General features: G+C 35.7%; 1 protein-coding gene across 1 annotated transcript; it reads right to left on the reverse strand.

Moving 5' to 3' along the window:
• Positions 1-350: 350 nt before the first annotated feature.
• Positions 351-27814, reverse strand: pex7 (peroxisomal biogenesis factor 7). The gene is made up of 10 exons (XM_048207494.1): positions 27425-27814; positions 27288-27345; positions 26572-26722; positions 26406-26483; positions 25839-25947; positions 20142-20248; positions 18583-18696; positions 12698-12753; positions 7004-7103; positions 351-828 (listed from the first exon to the last, which is right to left on the reverse strand). Exons 1-10 carry the CDS (start codon positions 27528-27530, stop codon positions 763-765), a joined length of 945 nt encoding a protein of 314 aa, XP_048063451.1. The 5' UTR covers positions 27531-27814; the 3' UTR covers positions 351-762.
• Between the last annotated feature and the right edge of the window lie 76 nt (positions 27815-27890).

Here is a 27890-nt window from a genome sequence, read left to right on the forward strand (position 1 = left end):
TATAAAATGCTACAAAAATGCTACATAAATATGATACTTGTTCAATTCTACAGTATATACCAAAGAACCATAGTATTACTCGATAACGCTGTACCATGTTACCACTACAGTACTTTTTTCTTAACACTATATTACTGTTATACACGTCTAAATGTTTGTATACTTGGCATTTTTATTCCTATATTCTGCCCCAAGTGAAATAAAACACACAATATTCACTAGGTCTCAAACTTTGATATAATACTCACCAATTTGTCTGCTACAATTTAAAAAACACTGAACACAGTGTTGGAGGCAATATTAAAAATATTAATTTGATTTAAATGAACCAGGCTCGTCGTCTGACTCAATTGATAATGAAATATTGCATTGATTTATTCATATCAGTTGAACAAACTGGAAACAATCCAGTAGCGGTACAACAATAATTACTACATAATTTACCAATGAGCTTTAGACAACAATAAGGCACTCACTGTTTAAGGTAAACTCACTTAGTTTGATTATACACTTATTATAAACACTATAATAACATCACACTCCTGAAAGCAGGCAGTTTTTACACTCAGTGACAGCGTGAGATTCCCCGTCCTCTGTACCGCGCTCCCGATGCAATGCTCCTGATGCGTCCCAAGGGTTCTCCTTTAATAGCGTCATTAGGAAAACCGCAGTGAAATCTTGGCAAACTCTGCACCTGTGATTGAAACAGAGCCGTGACTCCCTCATGCATTGCGGCTTCATCTTTCTCTGGTGCATCAACTCCTATTGGGCGGCCAGGCATGAAGGGGTGAAGACTTTTACAGTCTCATCCCAAGAGCAGTCCACAACCTGTAAAAAAAAAGCCACAGTCACACAGTTAAAATGGCATCCATGTAATGTAAAAAAAATGTGATAACTACTGTAAGAACATTAAAAAATTTGTGTCAGGTAATCTTAAAATGGTGGGTCAAGGGTCAAGTCACAGAGAGAGAGAGAAGAAATCCCTCTAGCAGTGCTGAGAGAGCACCCTTGATATTGGAAAACAAAGACATTTCTATGTATATGCTGCTTTACTGAAATGCACAATAATGATATTCAGAATTGCTTGGAATGATATAAAGAATTGCTTGGAATTGTTTTTTTCTTTTGATGCTGCTTCAAAGACCTTTTAAAGCCTCTCCTTTTGCCCATGTAAGGAATAAGTGCACAATAAATTGCTACTGTACCATGTACAACTCAACAAAGAACCTCTGTTATGTTTTCCTCATTAAGAGTTATAATAGAAATATCAAGACAAACTGAATAAGAGCATCTGACATTGACACCCACCAAATGCGAATGGTTTTCAGTCGTGGCGTGTAACGCAAGTTACTCCTACTAGCCACTTTGGTAGGTTAAATTTTATATATAATATATACATTTAGTCTTTTAAAAAGGCTTGTGAAATAATAAACTAAGCGCAACTTAGTGCTGTAAAAAAATATTTTTTTATACATATCAATACTGAAATTTCTGATACACTTCAAATACTCATTTTCCACAAATAGATTCACAATACCAGCTGCACGTTCTTGCCCTCTTATCTCTCCGACAGCGAGTTGACACACAACTCTGCCTCCCCTCACTCATTTGCTCTGGATGAATATTGTTGTTACAGGGCTTGAATTTTGACATGGGATTGCACGTATTGCGCAAAATTTTACTCATTCCCGCAGATTTTGTGCCCACAGTGCTCGCACATAAAGTCGCCTTAGTACTAAAATGAGTTATTTTTCACTGCTTATTGCACTTAAACAGTCAAACACACACAAAATATTGTCAAAATGCTGGTCTTGCCGAGTATTCAGGTAAACACAGTCAGTTATGTTTTACTGTGAGTGCAGTTAGCGTAAACATTTGAGAAAGAAAACGCACGTGTAACAGTATAATGGATCCGTGCGTCAGATGGTAAAGTGACAGCAGCCTAATATACCTGCTGCCAAATTATGAGATAATGTTAAAAATATCTATATGGCAGTTTTTACCTATGGTATTGATGTCAAAATTGTGGCCAGTATATAAATATATATATATATTTCATGGACTGGAATAGAACTGGAATAGAATTTCAAAGGCAGTGTGTTCTAAGACAATATGAAAGTGATATAGGGAGGGCAAAGCAAATCTCCCTTTATTGCAGTCCTTTTCTCCGTATCTCATTACTCCAGAGCGCTCCAGCAGAAAGCCTGTGACTCACCCATTGAGGGAGAAAAGTCCTTCATTAATTACTTGACTGCAAAATGCACAACAGAGACTGAGTGCCAGACAGAGCGGGCAACAGTGCAGAAAAAACAGATGCAGAGAGTGAGGCGAAGCAGGCGCGAGGAGTGAACGGGTGGTCAGCTGATAACACAATGTTCAATATAACTGGAGGCAAGAGAGCAAGAATGTGATTCGGAGCTCCGCTCTTCTCATCTGAAGAACAATATCTGAGCACAAAATACATGTCCTCTTTGGCAGAAACGTTCTAGCTCCTTGTCAAATGGAGAAAAGGTATGATGTATCACCTGCTGTGGGTGTAGATGAAGGTGGAGCTGGGCTTTTTCTCAAGAACCGGTTACAGTATAATTATTGCATTTGAAGGCTTCACTTTGTTCAAAGGCATGATAACTGTACAGATGTTCAGTGTGGAGAGCATATCTGAGCGGAGGTGATCAATCAAACTGATATGAATAAAGTAAGGTTGAAAGAAAGCGAATTCCCATTGGGAATGTGTGTTTTTAAGTCCAAGTAAGTGCATAATTACTGATAGACTAATATATTGGCTAATTGAAATTGGCCTATAATCATGCCCACTTAACCAGTAAATGACACTGGGCGTGTTAAAAATGTGTATGCGTGAGTATTTAACAATGGCTCAAGGCGAGTTGTGGGTTTAAATATTGGCCTTGACAGCGAATACAAGCAGCACAAGGTGTGTATGTGCGTGCGTTTGTGTGTACGGTTGGCAGAGAACAGGGAGACTGCGGTAGAAAAAGCACTTCACAGTTCTTGCCCTCGCTTTGCAGGAACAACCCACACCACCTGCAGCCTGCCAACAGCTGCACTTACGCCCCATGCGGAACTAACAATAAGAGAGAATCCATACATACATAATTTTCCAATCCTGCAATTTGGCTCTGACAGACTGCAGTCCATTTTTTATGATTTTTCTGGTTGCGCGCTATTACTATACGAGACACATCACGTCTTGTAAGAGACTCACAGAATACTTGGAAATGGGCAAGACATCTAAGTGAGCTTAAAAGCTTCCCAAATTTGCATTCTGATTGACAGAAAACTCTGCATTACCAAAATGAGATACAAAGGTAATGGCAAAGACTTGAAAATGTTGAATGGATCTATTAAACCCTGAAAACAATGTAAATAACTTCAGCACCCCCCCCCCCCCCCCAAAAAAAAACCCAGGAAGTTTTGACAAAGAAAGAACAGAAACTCAAACCCGAGAAGTGGATTGTGATTATATATATAAAAAAAAGAAGAAGAAGAAGAAAAAAATTATTATGCAGTCGAATAAAGTCAACTTAATTAAAAAAAAAATTATTTATTTTTTTCCATTTAACTTCTTGCTATTTTTTATTAAATTTTTATTCATTTACTTAATTATAAATAAATTATGATTATAAATCAATATATACAGTTGTGGTCAGAATTATTGGCACCCTTGGTAAATATGATCAAAGATGACTGTAAAAAATAAATCTGCATTGTTTATCCTTTTGATCTTTAATTCATAAAATTAGCAAAAATCTAACCTTTCTTTGAAGGAAAAGAATTGAAAGTGGGGGGAAAATCACATTATGAAATAAATGTTTTTCTCCAAAACACGTTGGCCACAGTTATTGGCACCCTTTTATTCAATACTTTTTGCAACCTCCTTTTGCTAAGATAACACCTCTGATACCCCTTTCCACCAGCACGAACCGGGTGCTAGTTCAGAGCTAGTGCTAGTGCCAGTTCGGAGTTGGTTCAACTGACGAGCCTTCTAAGAACCGGTTTGCCTTTCCACGGGCTAGAGAGCAGCACAGAGCCAGGTCTTACGTCACGTATACGTCTCATATTTCACAGCAAAGCTAGCGCTGCAGCGCCAAACACAAACACACCAGGCTTGTTTGAGATGCATCGGCTTCCCGCATACCGATCTGCGAATCGGTCCGCGCTGCTCCGAAGCATCTCGAACAAGCCTTCTATCAACAATCGCGGATGTTTCACTACTGTTGATGCTCATGGCTTTGCGAACCTACATCGGCATCCAAACACAACTCACCGTAATTTGTATATAGACGGAGATTACAATCGAGCTGTTATTAGCTCGATTAGCTTCTATTTCAAAAATGGCGGTCACAGGTGTCTTGTTGGTCAAGGTAACCCCGCCCCCAGCCCCTGACGCAAGCGGTTCTTACTTCTAGCCCAGCAACGTTTTGGTGCTACTTACAAACCACTTTCCTGGTTCGGAGCTGGTGCTTTGTGTGTCGAAAGACAAAGAACTGATTTGAAACTAGGCTCTGGCTCCGAACCAGCACTCAAACGGCCTTGGTGGAAAAGGGGTATGAGTCTTCACCTATAATGCCTGATGAGTTTAGAGAACACCCGACAAGAGATCAGAGACCATTCCTTCATGCAGAATCTCTCCAGATCCTTCAGATTCCAGCTCCATGTTGGTGCTTCTTCTCTTCAGTTCACTCCACTCATTTTCTTTAGGGTTCAGCTCAGGGGACTGGGACGGCCATGGCAGAAACTTCATTTTGTGCTCAGTGATTCATTTTTGTGTTGGTTTTGATGTTTGTTTTGGATCACTGTCCTGATGGAAGATCCAACCATGGCCCATTATTGGATTTCTAGCAGAAGCGGCCAAGTTTTGATTTTTTTATCTGTCGGTATTTGATAGAATCCATGATGCCATGTATCTGAACAAGATGTCCAGGACCTCCAGCAGAAAAATAGGCCCACAACATTAAAGATCCAGCAGTATATTTAACTGTGGGCACGGGGAAATTTTTATCCCTGTGTGCACCAAACCCATCTGGTGGGTTTGCTGCCAAAAAGCTCTTTATTTAGTTTCATCTGACCATAGAAGCTGGTCCCGTTTGAAGTTCCAGTCTTGTCTGACAACTGAATATACTGGAGATTGTTTCTGGATGAGAGAAGAGGATATTTCTGGAAAACCTCCCAAACAACTTGTGGAGATGTAGGTGCTGTTTGATAATTTTTTTTAGGTTTTCTGAGACTCAACTAATCTCTGCAATTCTCCAGCTGTGATCCTTGGAGAGTCTTTGGCCACTCAAACTTTCCTTCTCGTTGCGCATTAGGACAATTTAGACACATGTCCTTTTCCAGGCAGATTTCTAACATCTTTAGTTGATTGGAACTTCTCAATTATTGTCCTGATGGTGGAAATGGGGATTTTCAATGCTTTAGCTATTTTCTTACAGCCACTTTCTATTGTGTGAAGCTCAACAGTCTTTTGCTGCACATCAGAACTATATTATTTCGTTTTGCTCATTGTGATGAATGATTACAGGAATTTGGCCTGTGTTTGTGTTTCCTCTTGTTTGTACTCCTATTCCTTTGGAACAGGAAGTCATGGCTGGACAATTTCATGTTCATGATCACCCTTGGTGTGCTAAAAAAATGTAAATATGAATGGGAATATACTTCAGAGATATTTTACTCATAAAAAATTCTAGGGGTGCCAATAATTGTGGCCAACGTGTTTTGGAGAAAAACATTTCATAATGTGACCCCATATTTATTTTGACAGTCAACTTTGATCATATTCACCAAGGGTGCCAATAATTATGACCACAACTTGGTCGTGGCACAGTGGAGCTGAGGAGGGGTTTGCTGCAGATGTCTCGTGTCAGCTCAGCGAAGGCTCATTGACTGCTCTGACTTTTATTCATCACTGTGAGTGCTGGCGTCAGACAGGACCAGCTCCCCTGAGGACTGCGGCCCACATCTCAATGAGCTGAGTGCTCTGTTACTGTACGTGACCGATTCCATGTACGCACCCTACGAACAAAGCATGCCACCTTTCTGTCAATGATTGTTTTCCATAACAGACAGGCATCTCAGGTGAAGTGAGGTTAACAGAAAAGCCCGTACAGTGATGATTAAAAGAAAGTAATAGCTGCAGATGGAGTCATGGAAATATTGATTTAAGTTTCTCAATTACTGGTCCATCAGAACAGATGTCATTCAATTGCAGCTTTTGCAAAAAAACAAACAAAGAAAACAAAGATCACAGAAAGTAAGACTGTATAATATAGCCTAAAAATATCTTAATATTGTTCATCCTTTTGGCAATATTTGATATATAAATTATATTTATTTATTTGCTCTGAAATGGCTAAAAATATTTTGATTAGAACAAACACTCACTGGAGATTCAAATAGATAAAAAAAAGTTAAAATAATAAAATAAAATAATGAAATAAAACATAAAATAAAATAAAATAAAAATACTTAGTCAAAACAACTAAATGAACACTAGGACAAATTATATATCACTTTCATTTATATTTACCAATATAACAAAATTTGTTAATAATCAGCAATATTTACATATATTTTAAATTTTAATAGATCATTGTAATATATGTGATGACAAACAAATTCTTTAATCAAAGTTTAGAAATAATTTTGATCACTTAAAATGCACATAGCATTTTTTTTTTTTTTGCTACAATTACAATGTGCCATATTTGGACTACTAATGCTAACAGTCCAAGGTTGCTTGGAGTCTTCTTTGTCCTAATATTAATTTAATTTTTGCCACTGAAAGGAGAGCATGGGAGGATATGTCAGGATTAGGCGGAAAGGAAATGGGAGCTAAACTGGATTTGTACCCATGTTGCCTACAGTACATGAGCACTATCCAATATGCACACATGCACTAAACACTAGGCCACATTTTCAGATCTTCAAGTTCAGCTTACTGAAGTCAATAAGTGTTGCCCACAGTAGTGTGTTTTGGTGAGTTTACCTGGTTCGGGATGTGCAGGTTGAAATCCAGGCCACACACAAACTCTGAGTGGTGCTCCAGAGTCTCCAGCAGCGGCTGGCTCTTGGAGTAGTCCCAGAATCTGTGGACGCAGAGCAGCAGAAGGCAATCATGCTAATTGAATGGCTGTTTGTCTTTTCTGACAGGGCAGAGGCTCAAAGCCCTGACGCAGCCCTGGCTCACCAGGCCCCAACTGATCCATTCAGCAAATGTAATTAAATCACCTCTGAAAAAACCTCCCTGTCTAAAGAAAAACATTAGGCAGGCATTAATACTAACATTGCCATAGAGCAAAAGTGAAAGATATTATTTATAAGCACAGTGGGACGAAAGCTGCTCAGGGTGTGGACATCTTTAGACAGAGATGCTGATATAAATCACCATTGTGGCATCACGTGTGTTAAAGGTTCAGAGGGCAAAGCCACAATGTAACTTGTGCCAAATTACAAGGATTTCACCCACAATCAATACAGAGAAATGCAGTTGACCAAATAAAACTACACAGAGCTGCACGATTAATCGTTAAAAGATTGCAATCTCGATTCTCGATGGGGGTAATGCATATTAAAGGTAACGTGACGCGAGGTACGTAATCAGATTTTTTTTCAAGTAAGGAGTAAAGTAGTGCATTATTTTTAAATTTACAAAATATCTGAGATACTTTTTCAAAGAATTAATGCAAGTTACTTTGTTTTCCAATTTATTGAATGACATCTCTCTTGTCCCCATGTAAATAGAAATTGGGAATAAGTGAAAAGGGGTTGTGTGCGCTATGTAAACATGATGGTTATTGTAGACTAGTTCTAGACTACATTTACTCATTTACTTCTCCTGCGTCCTTTTCTTCTGTGTTCCAGATGGCAGCACAGCTGAAAGGCTTGTTTGTTTGAACTGCGCCCTCTACTGTACAGGTGTGAATTTGCATTTCCTTCAGGCTGATTTATTTCACTTTTGGTGTGAAAGGGCCTTTACATTTGCCAAAAATAGAACTTTTTTGTTGTTATAAAAACAGACAAACAGTCCAGCCCAGATAAGAAAAAGTAACGCAAAAGTAACGTAATGCATTACTTTCCATAAAAAGTAACTAAGTAAATACAATTAGATACTTTTTTAGAGAGTAACGCAATATTGTAATGCATTACTTTTAAAAGTAACTTTCCCAACACTACCTACACAATCTTATTCCTAAACAATTCAGCTAGATGTCTATTAAACCTTTGAGAATATGATCACCGAACATCCAAATCTGCGCTGGCGCTGCTTTAAGTTGTCAGGAATGAAATAGCTTCACAAACAGACTTTTCAAACACAGTATGATAAAAGTTTTGAATATAAACACTGATGTCTATGGTAGCGATCAGTGTAAAGTAAATCACCTTTTGAAAGTAACTTGATGCTTCAAATATAGATTGTATCGATTACACCGTTACGCCAGTAGGTAGCGACAAGTTACTGTTAAAAAAGTATTTGTCACTGAATCATTCATTCAAGAGATTTGTTCAAAAATGCTGATTCATCCAGTAATGAAACAAGTGAGTCATTGAATTGTTCATTCAAACCGATTAAAAAAATGAATTCAAATGAATTTTTTTTTTCAAATGAATACATATTTTTATATAGACTGCAGCAGTTAATATTTTGTCACAATCTCTAGTAAGTCAAGTTATTTTGTTTCATTTTCATTTTCATTTTTTTAAACAAAAAAATCACGATTCTCAATTTATCAGAATTATTATTATTCAGAATTTTGCAGCTCTGCAATTAAGACAACAAAATCAAATGCAACTAAATTAAAATCAGTAAGAGTACAATATTGTGACAAATGTTTTTTGAGATTACACATACTGAGAGAAATTCACTGTCAACACCAGACTACACCTGATATGTGCAGTTCACATTTTGTGAAGGCGTGTATTTTGATATTCAGATTCAGAACATTGTTATCTGCCATATGTCATTTAAAGCAATGCATTAATCTAAACAAACTGAAAAAAGCGCATCTGAGTGAAAGCAGAGAACAATACAACGAAATCAATATCCTAGCTTAATTAGTTGTTAAATAACACACAGAAAGACAATTTTCCTTCTGTACAGCACCCCATATTAGTAAGTGCCGTCATAGCAACTCAGAAAAGCCAGCTGTTATGAATGAAAGAGGACACCTTATCTCCTGTAAACGAGACCTGACAGATCTAAAAGAGTGACTGCGTAGACTGGGTTAAGTAAACAGCTAAGTGTGTGTGTGTGTGTGGCAGCAGGTGGCTCACATGTTCTTTTGAACACAAACCCTTCAAAAAGGCTTTGTATTTAAATAAACACCCTTTTCTCTTTACTGCAAGGGAACAAAAAAGATTCACGTTGATCCTGCGGAAATCATTTCTGGTAATTACCTCAGCATTATCACAGTTTACTCTGAATGTAAAACTAATTAAATGACACCTTGGTCAAGTACGAGCGCCTGTCCTATTCAAATAGCAAATTTCCTGTGATCAATAGAATTGATTTCTATGAAAGCAAAACCACAAATACCGGTTCTAAAGCAAATTAGCTATAATTTATACTAAATGAACTGAGAGAATGACAACAAACTAAAAGTTGAACAAATATCATATGGATTTTCTAAAGTTACTAAGGTACAGTAATATAGCTCTTTGTGCAATTCGTATAGGGCCGTTCACACCGACTGCAATTTTATAGAAAATCTTATCATAAATATTTTTACAACAAATATATAAATTGTATATAAATTGTTCTCCACTGACTTCACTCCCATTGGTAGTCGTCGCAAGATGGGCTTCTTGCTTTAAAAACATGAGACGCATGTCAGCTAAGAACAGGCTACATTTCACACAGGCTCACCAAAATTGGACAATAAGAGATTAAAAAACGTTGCCTGGTCTGATGAATCTCAATTTCTGCTGCAATATTCAGATGGTAGGGTCAGAATTTGGCATAAACAACATGAAAGCATGGATCCATCTTGACGTGTGTCAATGGTTCAGGCTGCTGGTGGTGTAATGGTGTGGGGGGATATTTTCTTGGCACACTTTGGGCCCCTTAGTATCAATTTATTACTGTTTAAATGCCACAGCCTCCCTGAGTATTTTTGCTGAGTATTTTTCCCATCTTCTGATGGCTTACAGCAGAATATCACACTATGTCTCAAATCTCACATCATCTCAAACTGGTTTATTGAACATGACAATGAGTTCACTACACTCAAATGGCCTTTACAGTCACCAGATCTCAATCAACAGAGCAGCTTTGGGATGTGGTGGAACTTGGGATTCACATCATGGATGTGTAGCTGACAAATCTGCAGCAAATGTGTGATGCGGACCAAAATCTCTGAGGAATGTTTCCAGCACCTTGTTGAATCTATACCACGAAGAATTAAGGAAGTTCTGAAGGCAAAAGCATGTCCAACCCGGTACTTGTTGTTGTTAGAGTATAAATAAAATCTGTAAAATTTTAAAGATCAAAGTTCAATGCCAAGCGAGATATTTTATTTAACAGAAGTCGCCTACATCGAACGGCCAGTTTGGACTACATCCCTCTACTTCCTTCTTTAATGACGTCACTAAAACAGTTTTTAACTAACCTCCGCCCACAGGAATACACAAGAGTTGCGTTTGTAGAGTGTGTTTGTCGCCATGTCGTCGAAACGCTGTTATTTTCATCCCGCAGTCCAATCACCGGGTCTGATTCCGGCTCAAATTGATAGGGTAAAATTAAAGACATGTTTACAATAACACTGAGCGCATGCATCTCCACGTTATGGTAAGAGGCGTGACCTTTACGGGACCTTTCCGCTAAGCTGCTGTCGAATCACAACACAGGAACCACTGGCACAATCAGAACTCGTTACGTATTTCTGAAGGAGGGACTTCATAGAACAAGGAAGTCATCAGCCCGTTTTTATGACAGTGGAAACAGAGGTATACAGATAAGTAAATTATGTGAAAAATACTGTGTTTTTTAACACGCGAAACATGAACACATGTTATATTGCACACTATAAACACAATCAAAGCTTCAAAAAACCACGAAAAACGGGACCTTTAAACTTTTCACTCAGATTGTAATACTTCTTAATTGAAAAAAAGTATCAAATTAAATACAAATGAAATGCAAATATAGCATTTTTACTAGTGGTCTCAGACTCCCCCCACCACATACATACATTCATTACCATTATATTAGCTTTTTGGATGCATGAATAATTTAATACATGTTTCTTTTTCTTGTTTTTAAAGGGATCTGGGTTGTATAAAAAGGTTTGGATTATTGTACTACACTAATTCGCAGTGTTTATTTACTGATTGTCCGGCACATTTAACCTCCAGGCTTAGATAAACAATGTTTAAACAATAAGCTGACTAGCATCATTGGAAGGAAAATCAAACTCACCTCTAATAAGACCACTGCTCAATGCGCAAGTCAATTCTCATTTTAAAAGCTTGTCAACACAGATAAAGTACTCTGTGTAATCTTTCTCCAACAGCCAAGGTAAAGATCAGCTGTCACTTTGTAAAGACAATGACCATCCATCCCTTTATCAATTATGGGGCTCACAACAGAACAGACTAACTAAGGAATGGAATGTTCCAGGTTCAATACAAGTTAAGCTTTATTGACAATCACACTGTCATTTACCACAGTCACATGTCCTTTAGTATAAAAAAACAGAAATGTGTACCGGTATTTTTGTTAAAGCACTTAATTTTTATATACAAAGTGTTATCTAAATTATACAAATTATGTGGTAGAGCTTCATTGAACTTGGAACATTACTAAATGTCTGGCAGTAGCATAAAGGCGTGCTAATTCTGAAATGCAATGTCCAACTTCTGTTAACTATAGTATAATTAGTACTTCAAAGGCCTAAACATATCTATCAGACTTAATCACAATTAACTGTTATTAAGACTCCGAGGGTATATTTGTATAAAACTAATTTGTGGTTCCTTAATCCAATTACAGCAACTAGGCAGCCAGCAAGCTTGGAAATAATAAAGTCAAAATTGGCTTTTGCTATACTACAGTGATTTCTGCTGATACGTCCTTGACGGCCCTATTAAAGATCATTCTCCCTATGCAAAAATGATCTTCATGCTCAATAAAAACACAACCATGCACTAACAGAATGAGCCCACTGCAAAAGGGAATAAAACAGTCTACCCTGAAATGAGATCAATGGCTTTTACCACCCAATTTGATGGCAAAGGCATCAGTTCTTCTGCAAGCAATGCAGACTGCCATTCATCCAAAGGGCACTAGGAAAGATCACCTCAACATGGATGAGTAGATTTGGATAGTTCAGGGAAAAATTTGGAAAGGTTCTTTAGAAGCCTTACTGTATATTTTTGAAGGAAGTGCTCAGTGTAAGACTGTAAGCGGATATAATTTCTCTGTTTAAAGGAAGGAAACTCCCACAGGAAAGAGAGAGAACAATAACATAGCTCAAAATTGACTCATTGTTTGACTCATTGATGAAAATTTAATTCATCCCATCATAGAACAGTTAGTTCCAGTCCTCTAATTTGCTTGGACAATTGTGTGTTAACTGCCTTGTTATAGAACTGTACATAAGAAATAGCATGATTACAAACATGCCCTTGTGTTGATAATCAGAAGAATAGAACAGATGCATCTGTAGTCAAACATTTGGCTTACCTGACTGTGAAATCATATGAGCAGGACGCGAGGACGGTCTTGTAAAATGGGCAGAACTAGAAATGACAAACAAATGAAAGCAGAATTAATATACAGTGGCTGCTGAAAAAATCAATTGATGTACATGCTGATATCTTTATAAATAAAAACTGCATTAAAATGTGACTTTGCATATAGGCTATATTAACACCATAGCTGAATGTGGACCAAATCCTTTCATAATTTTTTGTGCAGGGCAAAATCAGTTTTTCAATAACAATTTTATAATAAAAATAATAAAATAAATAATTTTTATTTTTGTCTGCGTGTGTGTGTGAGCATGTCCATTTTGTATTGGGGATGTTTTTTGCATTTTTGGAAGTGCGCCACTTCATTTCTGTCCATGTGTGTTGTGCGTTGTTTCTGATTTTGAGAATGGATTTTGTCCAGTTTCTAAGTGGGGTCTCTGTGGGTTACATTATTGATGATATTATTGAAAAACTGATTTTTTTCAGTACAAAAAATGCTAAACTTTGACAAAAAGTAATTTTTATTGTTATAATTGTGATTTCATAACATTTAGATATGAATCCAACTGAAAAAAACTTGTGAAAAGATGTCTTTCAGTCATTCAAATAGCACATAGCAAATAGTGGAGCTCTGCAGCCATCTACTGGTAAAAAATGTTTTTTTTTTTACTTTTATAACTGCATTTTCCAAAAGATGGGCAAAAATCTTACACTAAACCATGTCAAATTATCCATGTTATCCACATGAATGAAAGTTAGAAATCTGGGACTTTTATAAAGTGAATTTTACATAAAAAGCTGCTTTTGCTTAAAAACCTATTTAAAAAAAGATTTTTTAATTTATTTATATAAATTTAAAAGATAAAACAAATCTTCCAAAAACTGCACAAATGTTGAGTAAAAACATTAATAAACAGAATAAAATTACATTGGTTTTTAAAAAATATATTATATTGTTACAAAATTGCATTTGATAGATAGTATAAACAGCAAAAAACACTCAGAATGTGTTCAAATTTCTGCTGTACTATTTGTTCAGTTTTCAGATTATGCAGTAAGTGTCACAGTCATGTTTAGTCTCTGACTTGTTTAGTTTTCAGTCTTAGGGTGTATCTCAATCAGCTCCCTAGTTCAGAAGTCAGAGCAATGATCCGGGATTCGGCCATTTTAAAGGGTTAGTTCACCCAAAAATTAAAATAATGTCATTAATTACTCACCCTCATGTCGTTCTACACCCTTAAGACCTTCGTTCATCTTCGGAACACAAATTAAGATATTTTTGATTAAATCCGATGGCTCAGTGAGGCCTGCATTCAAAGCAATGACATTTCCTCTCTCAAGATCCGTAAAGGTGCTAAAAACATATTTAAAACAGTTCATACAAGTTCAGTAGTTCTACCTTAATATTATAATGCGACGAGAATATTTTTGATAATAACGACTTTTCAACAATATAGTGATGGGCGATTTCAAAACACTGCTTCGGAACTTTGCGAATTGAATCAGTGACTCAGATCTCCTATCAAACGGCTAAACTGCTGAAATCACGTGACTTTGGTGCTCTGAGTCACTGATTCGATTCGCAAAGCTCCGAAGGTTTTAATCAAAAATATTTTAATTTGTGTTCCGAAGATGAATGAAGGCCTTACGGGTGTAGAACGACATGAGGGTGAGTAATAAATGACATTATTTTCATTTTTGGGTGAACTAACCCTTTAAGGGCTCTCTCAATCACGAAATCCTACCAGTGCACTGAAACGTTCGCTCTCTAAAAAGTCCCACAATGCACAGTGAAAACCAGGGAGCATCGATGCTCCTTAATGTTCCGCAACTCACTACACATAATGACATGTGATAAATGTTTTTTAAAATACAAACCATTATTTAATTATATTTCGGCATAAACACATTTCTAGACAGGTAATGAACTAACATAATCTAGCTAAGATTTAAAAAGTTGCAGGTATATGTAACAAGCAAAGTATTTAGGTAACACTTTATTTTAGGGTCTGTTAATTAGTTGCTTACTAACATGCATATTACTAGAATATTGCCTATTTATTACTTATTAAAGGTGCCATTGAATTGAAAATTGAATTTACCTCGGCATAGTTGAATAACAAGAGTTCAGTACATGGAAATGACATACAGTGAGTCTCAAACTCCATTGTTTCCTCCTTCTTATATAAATCTCATTTGTTTAAAAGACCTCCGACGAACAGGCAAATCTCAACATAACACCGACTGTTACGTAACAGTCGGGATCATTAATATGTACGCCCCCAATATTTGCATATGCCAGCTCACGATCGAGGCATTACACAAGGGCAGGACGTCTGGATGTGCACAGCTGAATCGTCAGACTAGGTAAGCAAGCAAGAACAATAGCGAAAAATGGCAGATGGAGCGATAATAACTGACATGATCCATGATATCATGTAGGCATGTGACGGTATCAAATTTTCATGTTGCGATTAATTGCTGAAGCTTTTATCACGGTATACGGTATTATCACGATATTGAAATACGTTGCAAAAAAAGTGTTGTCATAGTATAACAGGTTTAAGAACTCTTTTTGTAATAACAAAAAGAACTCTGAATGTTTAAATACAATAATACAATACACAAAAAATATATAAAGTAAAATTTTCAAACAGATTAAAATGCAAAAGAATTAGGCTATAAAGAACAACAGGAAACACTTTACAATAAGGTCTCATTATTTAATGCATTAACTAAGATTGAGCAATAGCTACATTTGTTACAGAAAGTATTAGTTTTTGTTAATGTTAGTTAAGAAATACAATTGATTATTGTTAGTTTTCTCTCAGGTCCATTAAATAAGCTCTTTTGATTTTAGTAATGTTATTAAACAGTAACCAAGAAATTAACATTAACTAAGAATATTTAATACTTTATAAGTATTTTTATTGTCAGTTTAGTGATAATGAATTAACATGTTAACTAATGAAGACATATGTTTCAAACTTTTTCCAAATAATTAGAACATTTCTAATAATTAGGGCATGAGGTAGTCCAGATTAAAATATAAGGTTTGAAAATAGACTTTTAAGTCTTCAAGTATTTGGTGATGAACAACATTGAGATTACAAAAAAATTAATGGCTGTTTGAAGCATTTTAAAATTAACTAGCGCAGTTGCTTTGTTTGCGCGGTTTCCGTGGTAACCGCTGCATTCTGCTGTTCCATCAGCGCCCTCTGCTGTCAGAGAGTGAACGCGCACTTTCATTCAGCACGTCTCCTTCACTCGTTCCGCCATGTGCTTCTCATGTACTTTGGGTTTGTTTACAACTGAGCGCGTGTTCTTTTGACGAAGAATACAGCAATGTTTTGCATTTTATACGGTTGATGGGTAAAGTATTCTTAATTGCATTATAAAAAAATTAATAATTGGTAATAAATTATTATTTACGGTATTTTGAAATGCCCACGATAACAATATCGTGCATATTCATTATCGCGATTTATCGCATTACGAATATCGGCACAAGTCTAATATCATGATATTTTTAGTGATATTTGTAAACTGTCTTTCTAAATGTTTTGTTAGCATGTTGCTAATGTACTGTTAAACGTGGTTAAAGTTACCATTGTTTCTTACAGTATTCACGGAGACAAGAGAGCCGTCACTATTTTCATTTTTAAACACTGCAGTCTGTATAATTCATAAACACATCTTCATTCTTTATAACGTTAAATCTCTCCAACAGTGTAGCATTAGCCGTTAGCCACGGAGCACTATCAAAGTCATTCAGAATCAAATGTAAACATCCAAATAAATAACATACTTACGCGATTAGACATGCTGCATGACGAACACTTTGTAAAGATCCATTTTGAGGGTTATATTAGCTGTGTGAACTTTGTTTATGCAATGATAGAGTGGAGAGCTCTGTGTGGGGGGGGGGGGGGGGGGGGTATTCGGAGAGCGCGAGCAATTAAAGGGCCAGCAGCATGAATCGGTGCATAGTTAATTATGCCCCAAAATAGGCAGTTAAAAAAATTATTTAAAAAAATCTATGGGGTATTTTGAGCTGAAACTTCACAGACACATTCAGGGGACACCTTAGACTTATATTACATTGTAAAAAAACATTCAATGGCACCTTTAAGCACATATTAATGCCTTATTCTGCATGACTTTATTCTTAATCCTATCCCTAAACTTACCAACTACCTTACTAACTATTAATAAGGAGTAAATTAGGAGTTTATTGAGGGAAAAGTGGTAGTTAATATGTGTTCCCTATACTAAAGTGTTACCAGTATTGATCATAATGTGCTTTAAATAACATAAACAAATAATGTCAGAAAGATATCATTTCTGCTGTCATTCATAAACACCAGTAGTGATGTTGTACAATGATGACGTTGTCATGTCACCGGAAATAGAGTCATCAGTATCCCAATGTGCAGTAAGCCAGGGTCCTTACTGTCCTTATCAGTGCCTGAATTTGTTTACACAATATACTGATTCACGACTTAGTAGGAAGCAAGGGAGCTGATTGAGATGCACCCCTCAGGAGGAACCTGGAGGTTTTTCTGAAGAATATAGTTGGCAAACAAGGGACTAATGAACAACCATCACAAAACAAAAAACAGTCGTTAATCATCCAGGTAACAATAAACATTATAAAGATTCAAGGGTAGACATTTTGAATTGGGTTATTTGTGTATTTTTTTTTTTTATAATATTATTATGTATAATACTTATTAAAAATGGAGAAGAGAAGCAGAACTGAGCAGTCTGGTTTGAGGTGTGAACATAGTCATTTACATAATTTATTGTAATTATGAATTTATTATGATTTAAAATAAAATGGTCAGTGATTTCCTAGAAATGGTAACATCGGATATTCCCCACCAGATCAGCTAAAATTATTTGATCGACTTAAAATCAAGATCTTTGAGATCTCAACATTTCTTTTGACTAACTCTCCTCCTGCCTGAGTATTTTTAAATTATCTTAGCTGGAGAGGTTCATCACAAACATTGTCACGACCCTACTCTTCCTAGTTTTTGATAATCTGCAGAACAGTAAATGCAACGGACAATGAATGAACCTCTTCATCACTGATACAGTATAAGATGACAATAATCATATAAAAAGAATAAACAGTGTTCATTTCAAAGCTATTTGCTATCATTACATTCAGGAACACACACAATCTCATGCTTCACAGCCCTCCTGTATTCCCAGTGCAATAATAATACTGTGTTCGTAGCACCTTATTTCTCACATTTCTATATTATCTGAAAGCTGAGAGCAAAACCATTAACTTGAAACAACTTGTGATTTCACCCTGACCCAGCTGAAGTGGGCTTTATTCCCACAGCTCCAATTGGAGATACAAAGTTCCTCATGTGGAATAAAATCAGATGGAAGGACTATTTGTGTATGTTTTGTTCACAGGTTTGGCAGCAGACTGGTCAGGTGCAAAGTGCACTGAACTCTTGAATCAACGTAACTGCTGACTGTTTGGACACTCGAGCGCTCGCATTTTCTCCAACTCAATTACACAGATTCCTAAAGATAATCTGTTTATATACGGAAATCCATAGCTGTCACATACAGTACAGAAATAAGCTTTGAGTTTCACACAGACAGAAGCTGCCGCAAGCCTCATTAATGTTCAACAGACTTGTTAAGTTAATTTAAGTCAAAGCAATGACCAAACTAATGAAACACTGAACGCAGATGTAGTAAGAGTCTTCAACCTTCATCCAGCTGAGTATTTCAAACTGTTATGTGATTTTACTCTATGGCCCCCTTTATACAAACAATGTTTGCATGGTCCTTGAAACCACATTCAAGACACTTTTCTGGAAGAAATTGAGGCCATCAAACTAAAAATACCTTTACTCTGCGGATGGCGTAAGAATGGCCCATCATCTGAGCTACAGGATTTCGGATATTCCTTAAGTCCCACACTCGGAGACTGCAGTCCACGGATCCAGTGACCAGAACATTCTGAGAACAGAATAGAAATGAGAGGAATAACAGAGATAAATGTTTTGTCCACAATTCTATCATTTCAGATCTTCTTACATAATTGAAAGACAATATAAATGGAATTAAATACTACTTAATTTACACAGCATACTATTTTTTTTTAAATAGCATGTGCAGTACACAGTATGCTACATTGTTGGTCACAAGACTCCACTACATGACATGCTTAATTTAGTGAGTGGTATCCAGTTATCATCTCGGAAAGACAAAGTGCTTTTGAAGTTTTTTAATCTAATTTCCATCAAAATGCTTAAAATACTCAAGTTTGGAGTCACTAAGATTTTTTTTAAAGAAATGTATACCTATTAATTTATCATTAAATTAATCAAAAGTGATATTTAAGACATTTATAATGTTACAAACTTGTGTTTCAAATAAATGCTGTTCCTTTGAGCTTTCTATTTATTAAATAATCCTGAAAAAATGTTTCCACAAAAATATTAGACAGTTTTCAACAATTAAAAATAATAAGAAATGTTTCCTAAGCACCAAATAAGCATATTAGAATGATTTCTGAAGGATCATGTGAATCATCACAGCAATAAATTCAATGTTAAAATAAATTAAAATAGAAATAGGTTTTTAAATTCTAGTAATATTTCACAATATTACAGTTTTTAAAATAAATGCTGCCATGGTGAGCATAAGAGACTTCTTTCAAAAACAAAAAAATCTTAGCAACCCCAAACTTTTGAACAATAGTTTATGTTAATACTTTAAATTATTTTAATACTTAAAAATAATCCTAATATTGTTTAATGTGCCATTTGTAGGATAATTTGATCAAAAAAAATTGTAATGGCAAGAAATAGTATAGCAGTACACAATTTTGAACATATCTAATTCCTAAATGCCTAAATATTAACATCACATTATATCTATTTTCCTTAAGTGCTCTGAAACAGTTTGCTACAATTATATTAAAATATATATGACCCCGGACCACAAAACCAGTCATAAGGGTCAATTTTTACAAGCTGGATAAATAAGCTTTCCATTGATGTCTGGTTTGTTATGATAAGACAATATTTGACCGAGATACGTCTATTTGAAATTTGGAATCTGAGGGTGCAAAAAAAATCTAAATATTGAGAAAATCGTCTTTAAAGTTGTCTAAATTAAGTCCTTAGCAACGCATATCCACTCACAAAAATATTTTTTTGATATATTTACAGTAGGAAATTTCTTCATCGAACATGATCTTTACTTAATATCCTAATGATTTTTGGCATAAAAGAAAAATTGATCATTTTGACCCATACGATGTATTGTTGGCTATTTCTACAAATATACCTGTGCGACTCATGACTTGTTTTGTGGTCCAGGTTCACATATAATATCATAAACTGTGTTATGGAACTCAAATCCCATTTGTGTCCACAGACAGTGAATGAAATGCTCACCTGGTCGTATTTGCACCAATCACAGCTGAGGGCTTCAGCCCTGTGCGCAGGTATGACCAGCCTGCAGGATCCCGCTTTCACATCCCAAACACGCAGTGTCCCGTCCCCTATAGCAACAGAGATGAGCATCAATTCTCAAGCGCCAGACCTTTAAATCTTCTAAAATGCGACAAAATTTCTCATATAAATTTCCGGTTTGCAATCTCAGCAGAATCCTCTGAACCATGACATTCATTTCAAGGGCCACTTGCACTCAGCATGAATGGACCCAGGGCAAGGCGCTGAGGGAACTTTCGCTGGCCAGTCTTCTGTACGCTGCACGGGCCACCGATTTCTACAGGGAATTTCTCTTGTCGTATTTTTTTGACGCCTTTTATCTGACCTTCTTCTTGAAGCACAGCATTTCTATTCTGAAGTAAGCAGTAAATGGTCCATCCACTCACTTTTTACAAGTCACTAAAAGGTGCAATGTTAGCAGTATCTACAAACCACAGCAAAAGACTCAAGATTCATTCACCAGGGGATTCTCTATATGGTGCATAAGAATTTAAAAGCTGATTAAGTATAAATGTAGAACTAACAGACTGGTGGAAAATTTGCATATGATCCCTATAAACCACAGGTCCCACTTTGAATAATCTAGGATGTTCCTAAAAATCATTAATAACTAAATATCATGCAGAAACTTAAAACATTAAGTAAGCATCATAAACACATACTAACCATATTAATGAATATATGGAATGCTCACAGACATTAATAATTCATATTTTATCTTTAAAGTTGGGATGAAACCGAAGATAGTCATTTCTTCCATATGTTGACGTATATCCGAGTGAACGAGAACAAGAAAAAATGTAGGGCTGGACTTGATTTTGTCCATAGGGAATTGATTGGATGGTTGTGGTTAGCTAATGCTGTGATGTCATATGAGTGACAGGTAGTCCCGCCCTCATGCCAGTAAACACATCATCAGAGAAGAGATGTTACTGCAAGAGGAAGAGGAAGTCATTTTGATTAAAGGTTACAATTTGTCTAAAGTGACTTTAAGACCATTTAAAAGTGTGCTAAGCCAAGCATCTCTATTACTATTGTGAACAAACCCGCAAGGTATTAAACTTTAGTATCCATCTCATCTTTTGCGGCACAAACATGAATGATACCTCAAATAGCAACACACTAGCTGTTCCCTCTGCATACAAACCAAGTCTGGAGTAAATACATCCAAAAATATGTCTCAATCCTTAAAACGTCATCAAAATGCATTGCATTTATTGATAAGCTAATAGATTGCCATTTAAATGAATAGCTCTACTCTAGTTAATTACATCTCAGGAGGCCAATGACTATTGTAACCCTTATTGATTTGGTGATCTGCAACTGATGGAATAAATAAAAGCCACTCTGAAGTGCGACCCGCAGGGAGTTCCTGCCTAAGCTGCACAGTCACAATAAATTAAACCTATCCCATAAACACTTTAAAGTACTCTAGGAAGATTTAAAGAGAGTAGTGGTTTTATAAAAGTGTCAGAGAATCTAAACTATGGGCCCTATAGAAATGAATATTATTAAAACAGATTTCATTTTTTTTTATTTTTGTAATTTGACGGTATTACCAATCTTTGCTGTGCCTATTGCCTACATCATTTATTTTTAAAAATATTTTTCAAATGCTTTTTATGTATTGATTTTATGATTTCACCCTTGTCACAGATGCAGACTTTGATCTTAAAATATGAAAATCCACCATTATATATAAAATTATGATAATGTTATTCAAATCCTCAGCTAAGATCTTTAAATCACAAGGCACCACCACTCCAGCTCCAAAAGCTGATGAGAATGTCAGAAAATTAGGCTTTAATGTAGGAGGCATCTTGTAGATGGAAGTAAAAAAAAAAAAAAAGGTTTTGAGGAAGATTAATTACGTCAATATTTCAATGAACTCAAGTTTAACAACAACTTTGATATGTGGTCTGCTTTAGGCACTTCTATTTTAATTATAGCAGAACAGATCTCTTACTAAGATTGTTGGCATGTAAGCGTTTTGCATTAATGATTTCACTGGCATCCCCGTCAGAGAAGCCAAGGCTCCTGCTATCACTGCATTGAGAGGGAGGAGGTGAAATCTCTGATAAGGGTGGTGCTGAAATTTTCTCTTCAAAGCACAGAAGCACTTGTAGGCCCTGTTCATTACATTATCAGATGATTTAGAACACTATATATACATATGATACAATATAAGCAATATGTATACATACACATGTACATATTACAATTTAAAATAACTGTTTTCTATTTTAATATATTGTAATTTATTCCTGTGATGGCACAGCTGAATTTTCGGCATCATTACTACAGTCTTCAGTGTCACATGATCCTTCAGAAATCATTCTAAAATGCTGATTTGGTGCTAAAGAAACCTTTCTTATTATTATCAAGGTTGAAAACAATTGTGCTGCTTAATATGTGGGAAATCATGATACATTTATTTTCAGGATTCTTTGATGAATAGAAAGTTCAAAAGAACAGTTAAACTGTGTCAGAAAAAAAATATTCTTAATTATGTCAGATAACACTTAAGCAAAACGTGGTCAGGTCAAAGTGTCTGAATAATTTTTGGTTCCAAATTTTTATCAATTTTACTGGTAGCTCACTGTATGAAGAATTTTTGGGTATAATATGTCACAGTTTACTTTATTTTGATATCCTCACTTACATAAATTAACTGTAGAGTCTAACTATATATCAAAAATGTCTGAATAATTTTTGGTTTGACTTTGGTTTGGTTTGAATTTTTGGTTTATATATATATAATAGAGCCTGATATGGGATATTATGAGATTAAGAGAGTTGAATTTTGTTTAATGTTTCTAACCAGAATTTTATCATTAATATTTATTTAAATATTCGTACAATGAAATATGCCAACATTATATTACACAGCATGAACTAGCAAATACTGTGTATTTTATGTCTCACCAAAGACCTGCAAGCTATGCTGGTTTAGTCATGTGGAGGTACTGACGTCATTGTCCATGCAAAGACTGTTCAGACTCATAAAATATTTTCCCACAAAACTACAATTTGGCATTTGCATATTGAAGATACATTAATAAGGAATGAAAGTGTTCATGTATGAACATCAGGCTTGCAGAAAGTTAAAAAGTCACAACCAGCCCTGAAATACAGCTTGAAAGTTGCCATATATTGAAAGTGAAAACCTGATGTTGGCTTTATGTTATATGCTTACATAAGTGGTTTCTGTGATGAGAAAAGCCAGCATATATATAACTTAAACATCTTTGCTGAGGCGGCATTTCATGGAAACCGCTTGTCCCATGATCACATACAGTATTTGCCACGGAACTGGGATTTAGTATTGATTTTCAGACACACCTCATTACACACATGGTGTCAACATTTAATAGCAAAAGAAAAGGGTCCTCCATCAGCACAGGAGCGTGTTATTCTTACTACAGCTCCTGAGGAGGGTTCAACTCAATATAAACCAACATGAATGAGGTTTTATGCATATGGTCTCTCAAGGAACCATAAATGGGCTTCATATGTGTATGTGCATTCAGGGCTAGTCTTTAATGTCTGATGCACTATAAAGGGTGCTTGACTCTTTGTCACCGTTCATGCATAAAATGCGTTATAAAGGGATGCATATCCCCTTTGGTGTGCCATAGAATAAAGTAATTAATGTTTGCCACGACGTGAGAGTAAGTAAATGATGGCACAATTTTCATTTCTGGGTGAACTATTCGTTTTAGACACTGAGACTCTGAGAGCACATCAACAGTAATGCTGTCGCACACGCACCGTCCGTGCGGTCTCGATATTTGGGCTGCACGCGGGCGGGTGGGCGGTCGGCCGCTAGCCCTCCGCATGACGTAATTTTCGTCATGCGCTACACGAACGCGGATGGCTGAAGTATACCCGGGGCTTAAGTGGGTGCTGCAGGCCCAAATGTGCTGCTGATAAGATCACAACAGAGCCGTTTGGAGCTGATGAACTCTGGGATCTAATGGCAAAGCCTGCTGGTTTGAGCTGTGTGGTCATCAATTCCTGCTACTTCTAAAAAAGATGTGTGCTTGTGAGACCCTTGTGAGTCTTTCTTACACAAGTACACTCAGATCACTGTGCAGACTCAAGAGTACAAAGCTAAAAAAAAAAAGAAGAGCAATCATCCAATATTATGCAATCATGATTATGCAGATATTTCTAATATGAATGTACATTAGTACATTTTCCCAGCACAAAAATGTAATCAAAACTAGCCCAGTCTATTTTTTTTTTTTAATTCTACATAAAAAAAAAAAACATTGCTAATTCAGATTATTCCCAAATAAAAGCAGATATTAATATTTTTTGTTTAGAAGGGAATTTAGATACATGTTAGGGGGTACGGTTAAAGGGATAGTTCAAAAATGAAAATTCTGTCATCATTTACTCACCCTCAAGTTGTCCTAAACCTGCATGAATTTCTTTGAAAAACTTCATTCAGGTTTACAACAACTTGAGGGTGAGTAAATGATGACAGAATTTTATATTTTTGGGTGAACTATACTATTAACTTTACATTTGTGCTGTTTTTGTTAGTTAATTGTACTAAATTAATACATTAAATTAAAATTCCTAATCAAAACTAATTTATATATATATATATATATATATATAGTGTATATTATTAAAGAGCATCAGCGAGCTGAAGAGGTTGATGAAAGCTCACTGTTGACCTCATGGGGTGAATGCTGGTACTGTTGAGGTGAATGCTTTGGCTAATTAAAATAAAATAACCTCAGTCTGTACCTAAATTGTTTTTCTGCTAATTATTTTGTGAAATGCTGCTACATGTCTCAACACAAGCTGTATTTCCATATTTATTGAAACTTATAAGTTGCTCTCTAGTGTATAATTTGCCTGTGATGCAATTTTAATGAGCCAAACATTACATCAAAATCAAAACATAGCAAGCAATTTACTAAAAGTTTGTGTTAAGGCACGTCACACCATTTTACAACAGGGTTATTATAGGTATTAGGGTTTTAATCATTAAAAATAAATAAAACACTTGAAATAAAATAAATGTTAACTGATAAAATAAAAAAAATATTTCAGGTAGTAACTTGATGTACTTTAATTTGATATACTAAAATAAGAAACTAAAACTGAACAAAAGCTATACAGACACATTTAAAAAAAAAATAAACTAATAAAAATGACAAATACACAACAATACAATCACCAAAACTATATCTAAAATCAAAATTAAAACAGACAATATATATATATATATATATATATATATATAAAATCTAACTATTAATAAAAACTATAATAGTATCTCAATGATACTAAAATAACAATGTTTCAAGAACCCATACCTCTTCTTCTCATCATAATTGCAATCCCTCAAAATAATTATCAAAAACTTGAACTGATAGTATAATGCACATCATATTTCCAAAACAACTTCAATTGCATTCAAATATAGTACATGCATTCCTTAGGAATCAAACCCACTGTGTGGGTTCACTTTAGTGTTGCTCTTCCACATGCTCCATAAATTTAATGCATATGCATGTCTGATCACCCCTAGATAATTTAGTATTTGTAGTCTGGTTTTCCAAAGGAAAGCAGCAATCCTTCCAAGCTTCATGGGAGGATAGATACAGCTCATTATCCTACCTGAGGCTGAAGCAAAGCATGCTGAGATATGAGGAGACCAGATGGTGCTGTATATGACACCCTCATGACCCTGCAGGGAGGTCACTAACTGACATCTCTCTGGATCCCACTGTGTGAAAAACAGGGACAACCATTAAACTCATTTCATTTTAACAGTCAATTTTTTATAATATTAGAAATATTTTTACATAAAATTTTTGTTGCACTTTATTTTACAGTAAGTGCACTTACATGTACTTGGGTATTATAAGGTAACTACATTGGTTAAGGTTAGGTTTAGGGGTAGGTTCAGGGTCAGTACTTAGTTATTACCCAGTTATTGCAACTACTATAATATTACATAGTATGTACATGGGGAAAAGGACTGTAAAATAAAGGGTAGCACTTTACACGTGGAATTGTTTTAAATACATCCAGTGTTCGCCATACATGTTTGAGCGACAGTCAAATATTTTTATACAATAACCTCAAATATGTCAAAATAACAAGGAAATTTTGATTTCTTATTTCATGACCCCTTTAAAAAATGCCTGCATATATTCACCCTCTAAAACAAACTCCACTTACCACTTTGGCTGTGTGGTCCCAAGATCCTGATACCACCAGGTTCTCTCCCCGTGTCTGACTCCAGTCTACTGAATACACCTGTAAGGCCAGACGTTGTACAGTCTAGAGATTATGAAGTGCAGGAATCTTTAACATGCTGTTTTGGAAGTTAAATGTGTGAACTGACCTCCTGTGTGTGCCCTTTCAGCACCTGCAGAAGACCTTGCGGGTTGGCTGTGTCCCAGATCTGCAAAGATCCATCACCGCCTCCTGTCACCAGCACATGTTCATTGCTCTCGCTCCATGTCACATCGAAGAGGCCGTCATTCCAGTCAAAGCTGCCCATGAGACACTTAAGATACTTAACGATCGAACACATCACTGATTCCTCTTCATATCAATGTAAAATGACACAGATTTACTGTGGTCTCAAAAATGCATGAATGTCAATGTGTCCAAAATAAAATATAAAACCGAAGTGTTATCTGCAAAGAAATAATACTAGCTATTTTCTAAATAATGACAACTAATAATAATGATGATAATACATTATATTTTGCATAAAGAAAAAGGAACCTATTTTCAGGTCCAATAGGATTTTGTTGGAACATTATTTGCATGACAATTACGAAATCTTCCTTTATATTCTAATTACTTAATGCAAAAAAAAAAAAGAGTGCACAGTTTTAATTGTATATCATAATTGTATTTGTATAATGATTTTCATTTACTGTATACAAAAATAACCACAAAAAAAAATTATTAAAAAAATTAAAAATAAAATAATGGTCTTTTGTTTGTTTCTGCTGGTTTTGGTGACGATGATCAAGACATATTTGTACATGCTCTATTTAATGACTGAAATTAAAGTGAAATGAATTAAACTGAAAGATAACAAATTACCTCCTCACAAGTGAAACATCTGCCTCTCTCTGCTCCAGCACAAGAAGTGTCCCACATCCTAAAAGACACGAAATAGGTTTTTATTGGCATTCATGTCAATATCATAGATGCATGTTCATGCAAACTACTAGTATTACCTGCTATTCCATAATACTGAGAGGAAGCACATGCGACCGTAGAAGCGAGAAAAGGTGAAATCTCCACTGCATATCCATGACGTCCTGGAGATTTAAACGACTTCATACTCTCTAATAACTCGGTGTATACAGAATTAACGCCAAGGTCATTGCACTATTTAATCTAAAGTCCTTCAAAAATGTAATCACGTGTAATAACCTATTTTGTTTGTGGTAAAACGCCAAACTCTTGTCAACAACGGCGAAAGCTTGATAAATACCAACAACAGTACAATACAACAGTAAGAATTTAATGGATTTGCCAGGTAAACTCAAATTTAGCGCAAAACATCTGTATACCAGTTGTTTACTTCCGTGTTTTTGACTGCGTGAAAAACGCAATGCTGTGATTGGTCGGGTGAGGATGACGCAATCTCGCAGATTAGTTATTTATGATTGATTACATTAATATGCTATTTTTCCTTTT

Source organism: Megalobrama amblycephala, linkage group LG11, assembly GCF_018812025.1.
Source record: "Megalobrama amblycephala isolate DHTTF-2021 linkage group LG11, ASM1881202v1, whole genome shotgun sequence".
NCBI classification, from domain to species: Eukaryota; Metazoa; Chordata; class Actinopteri; order Cypriniformes; family Xenocyprididae; genus Megalobrama; species Megalobrama amblycephala.

Excerpts from the sequence above, each read along its gene's own strand:
- pex7 (XM_048207494.1), bottom strand. The coding sequence starts at position 27,530 with ATGAAGTCGTTTAAATCTCCAGGACGTCATGGATATGCAGTGGAGATT. Across the intron at positions 20,249-25,838 it reads ATGCTTTGCTTCAGCCTCAG|GGGACGGGACACTGCGTGTT; the intron begins GTAGGATAATGA and ends CTGTTGCTATAG. Across the intron at positions 829-7,003 it reads ACCTGCACATCCCGAACCAG|GTTGTGGACTGCTCTTGGGA; the intron begins GTAAACTCACCA and ends TTTTTTTTACAG.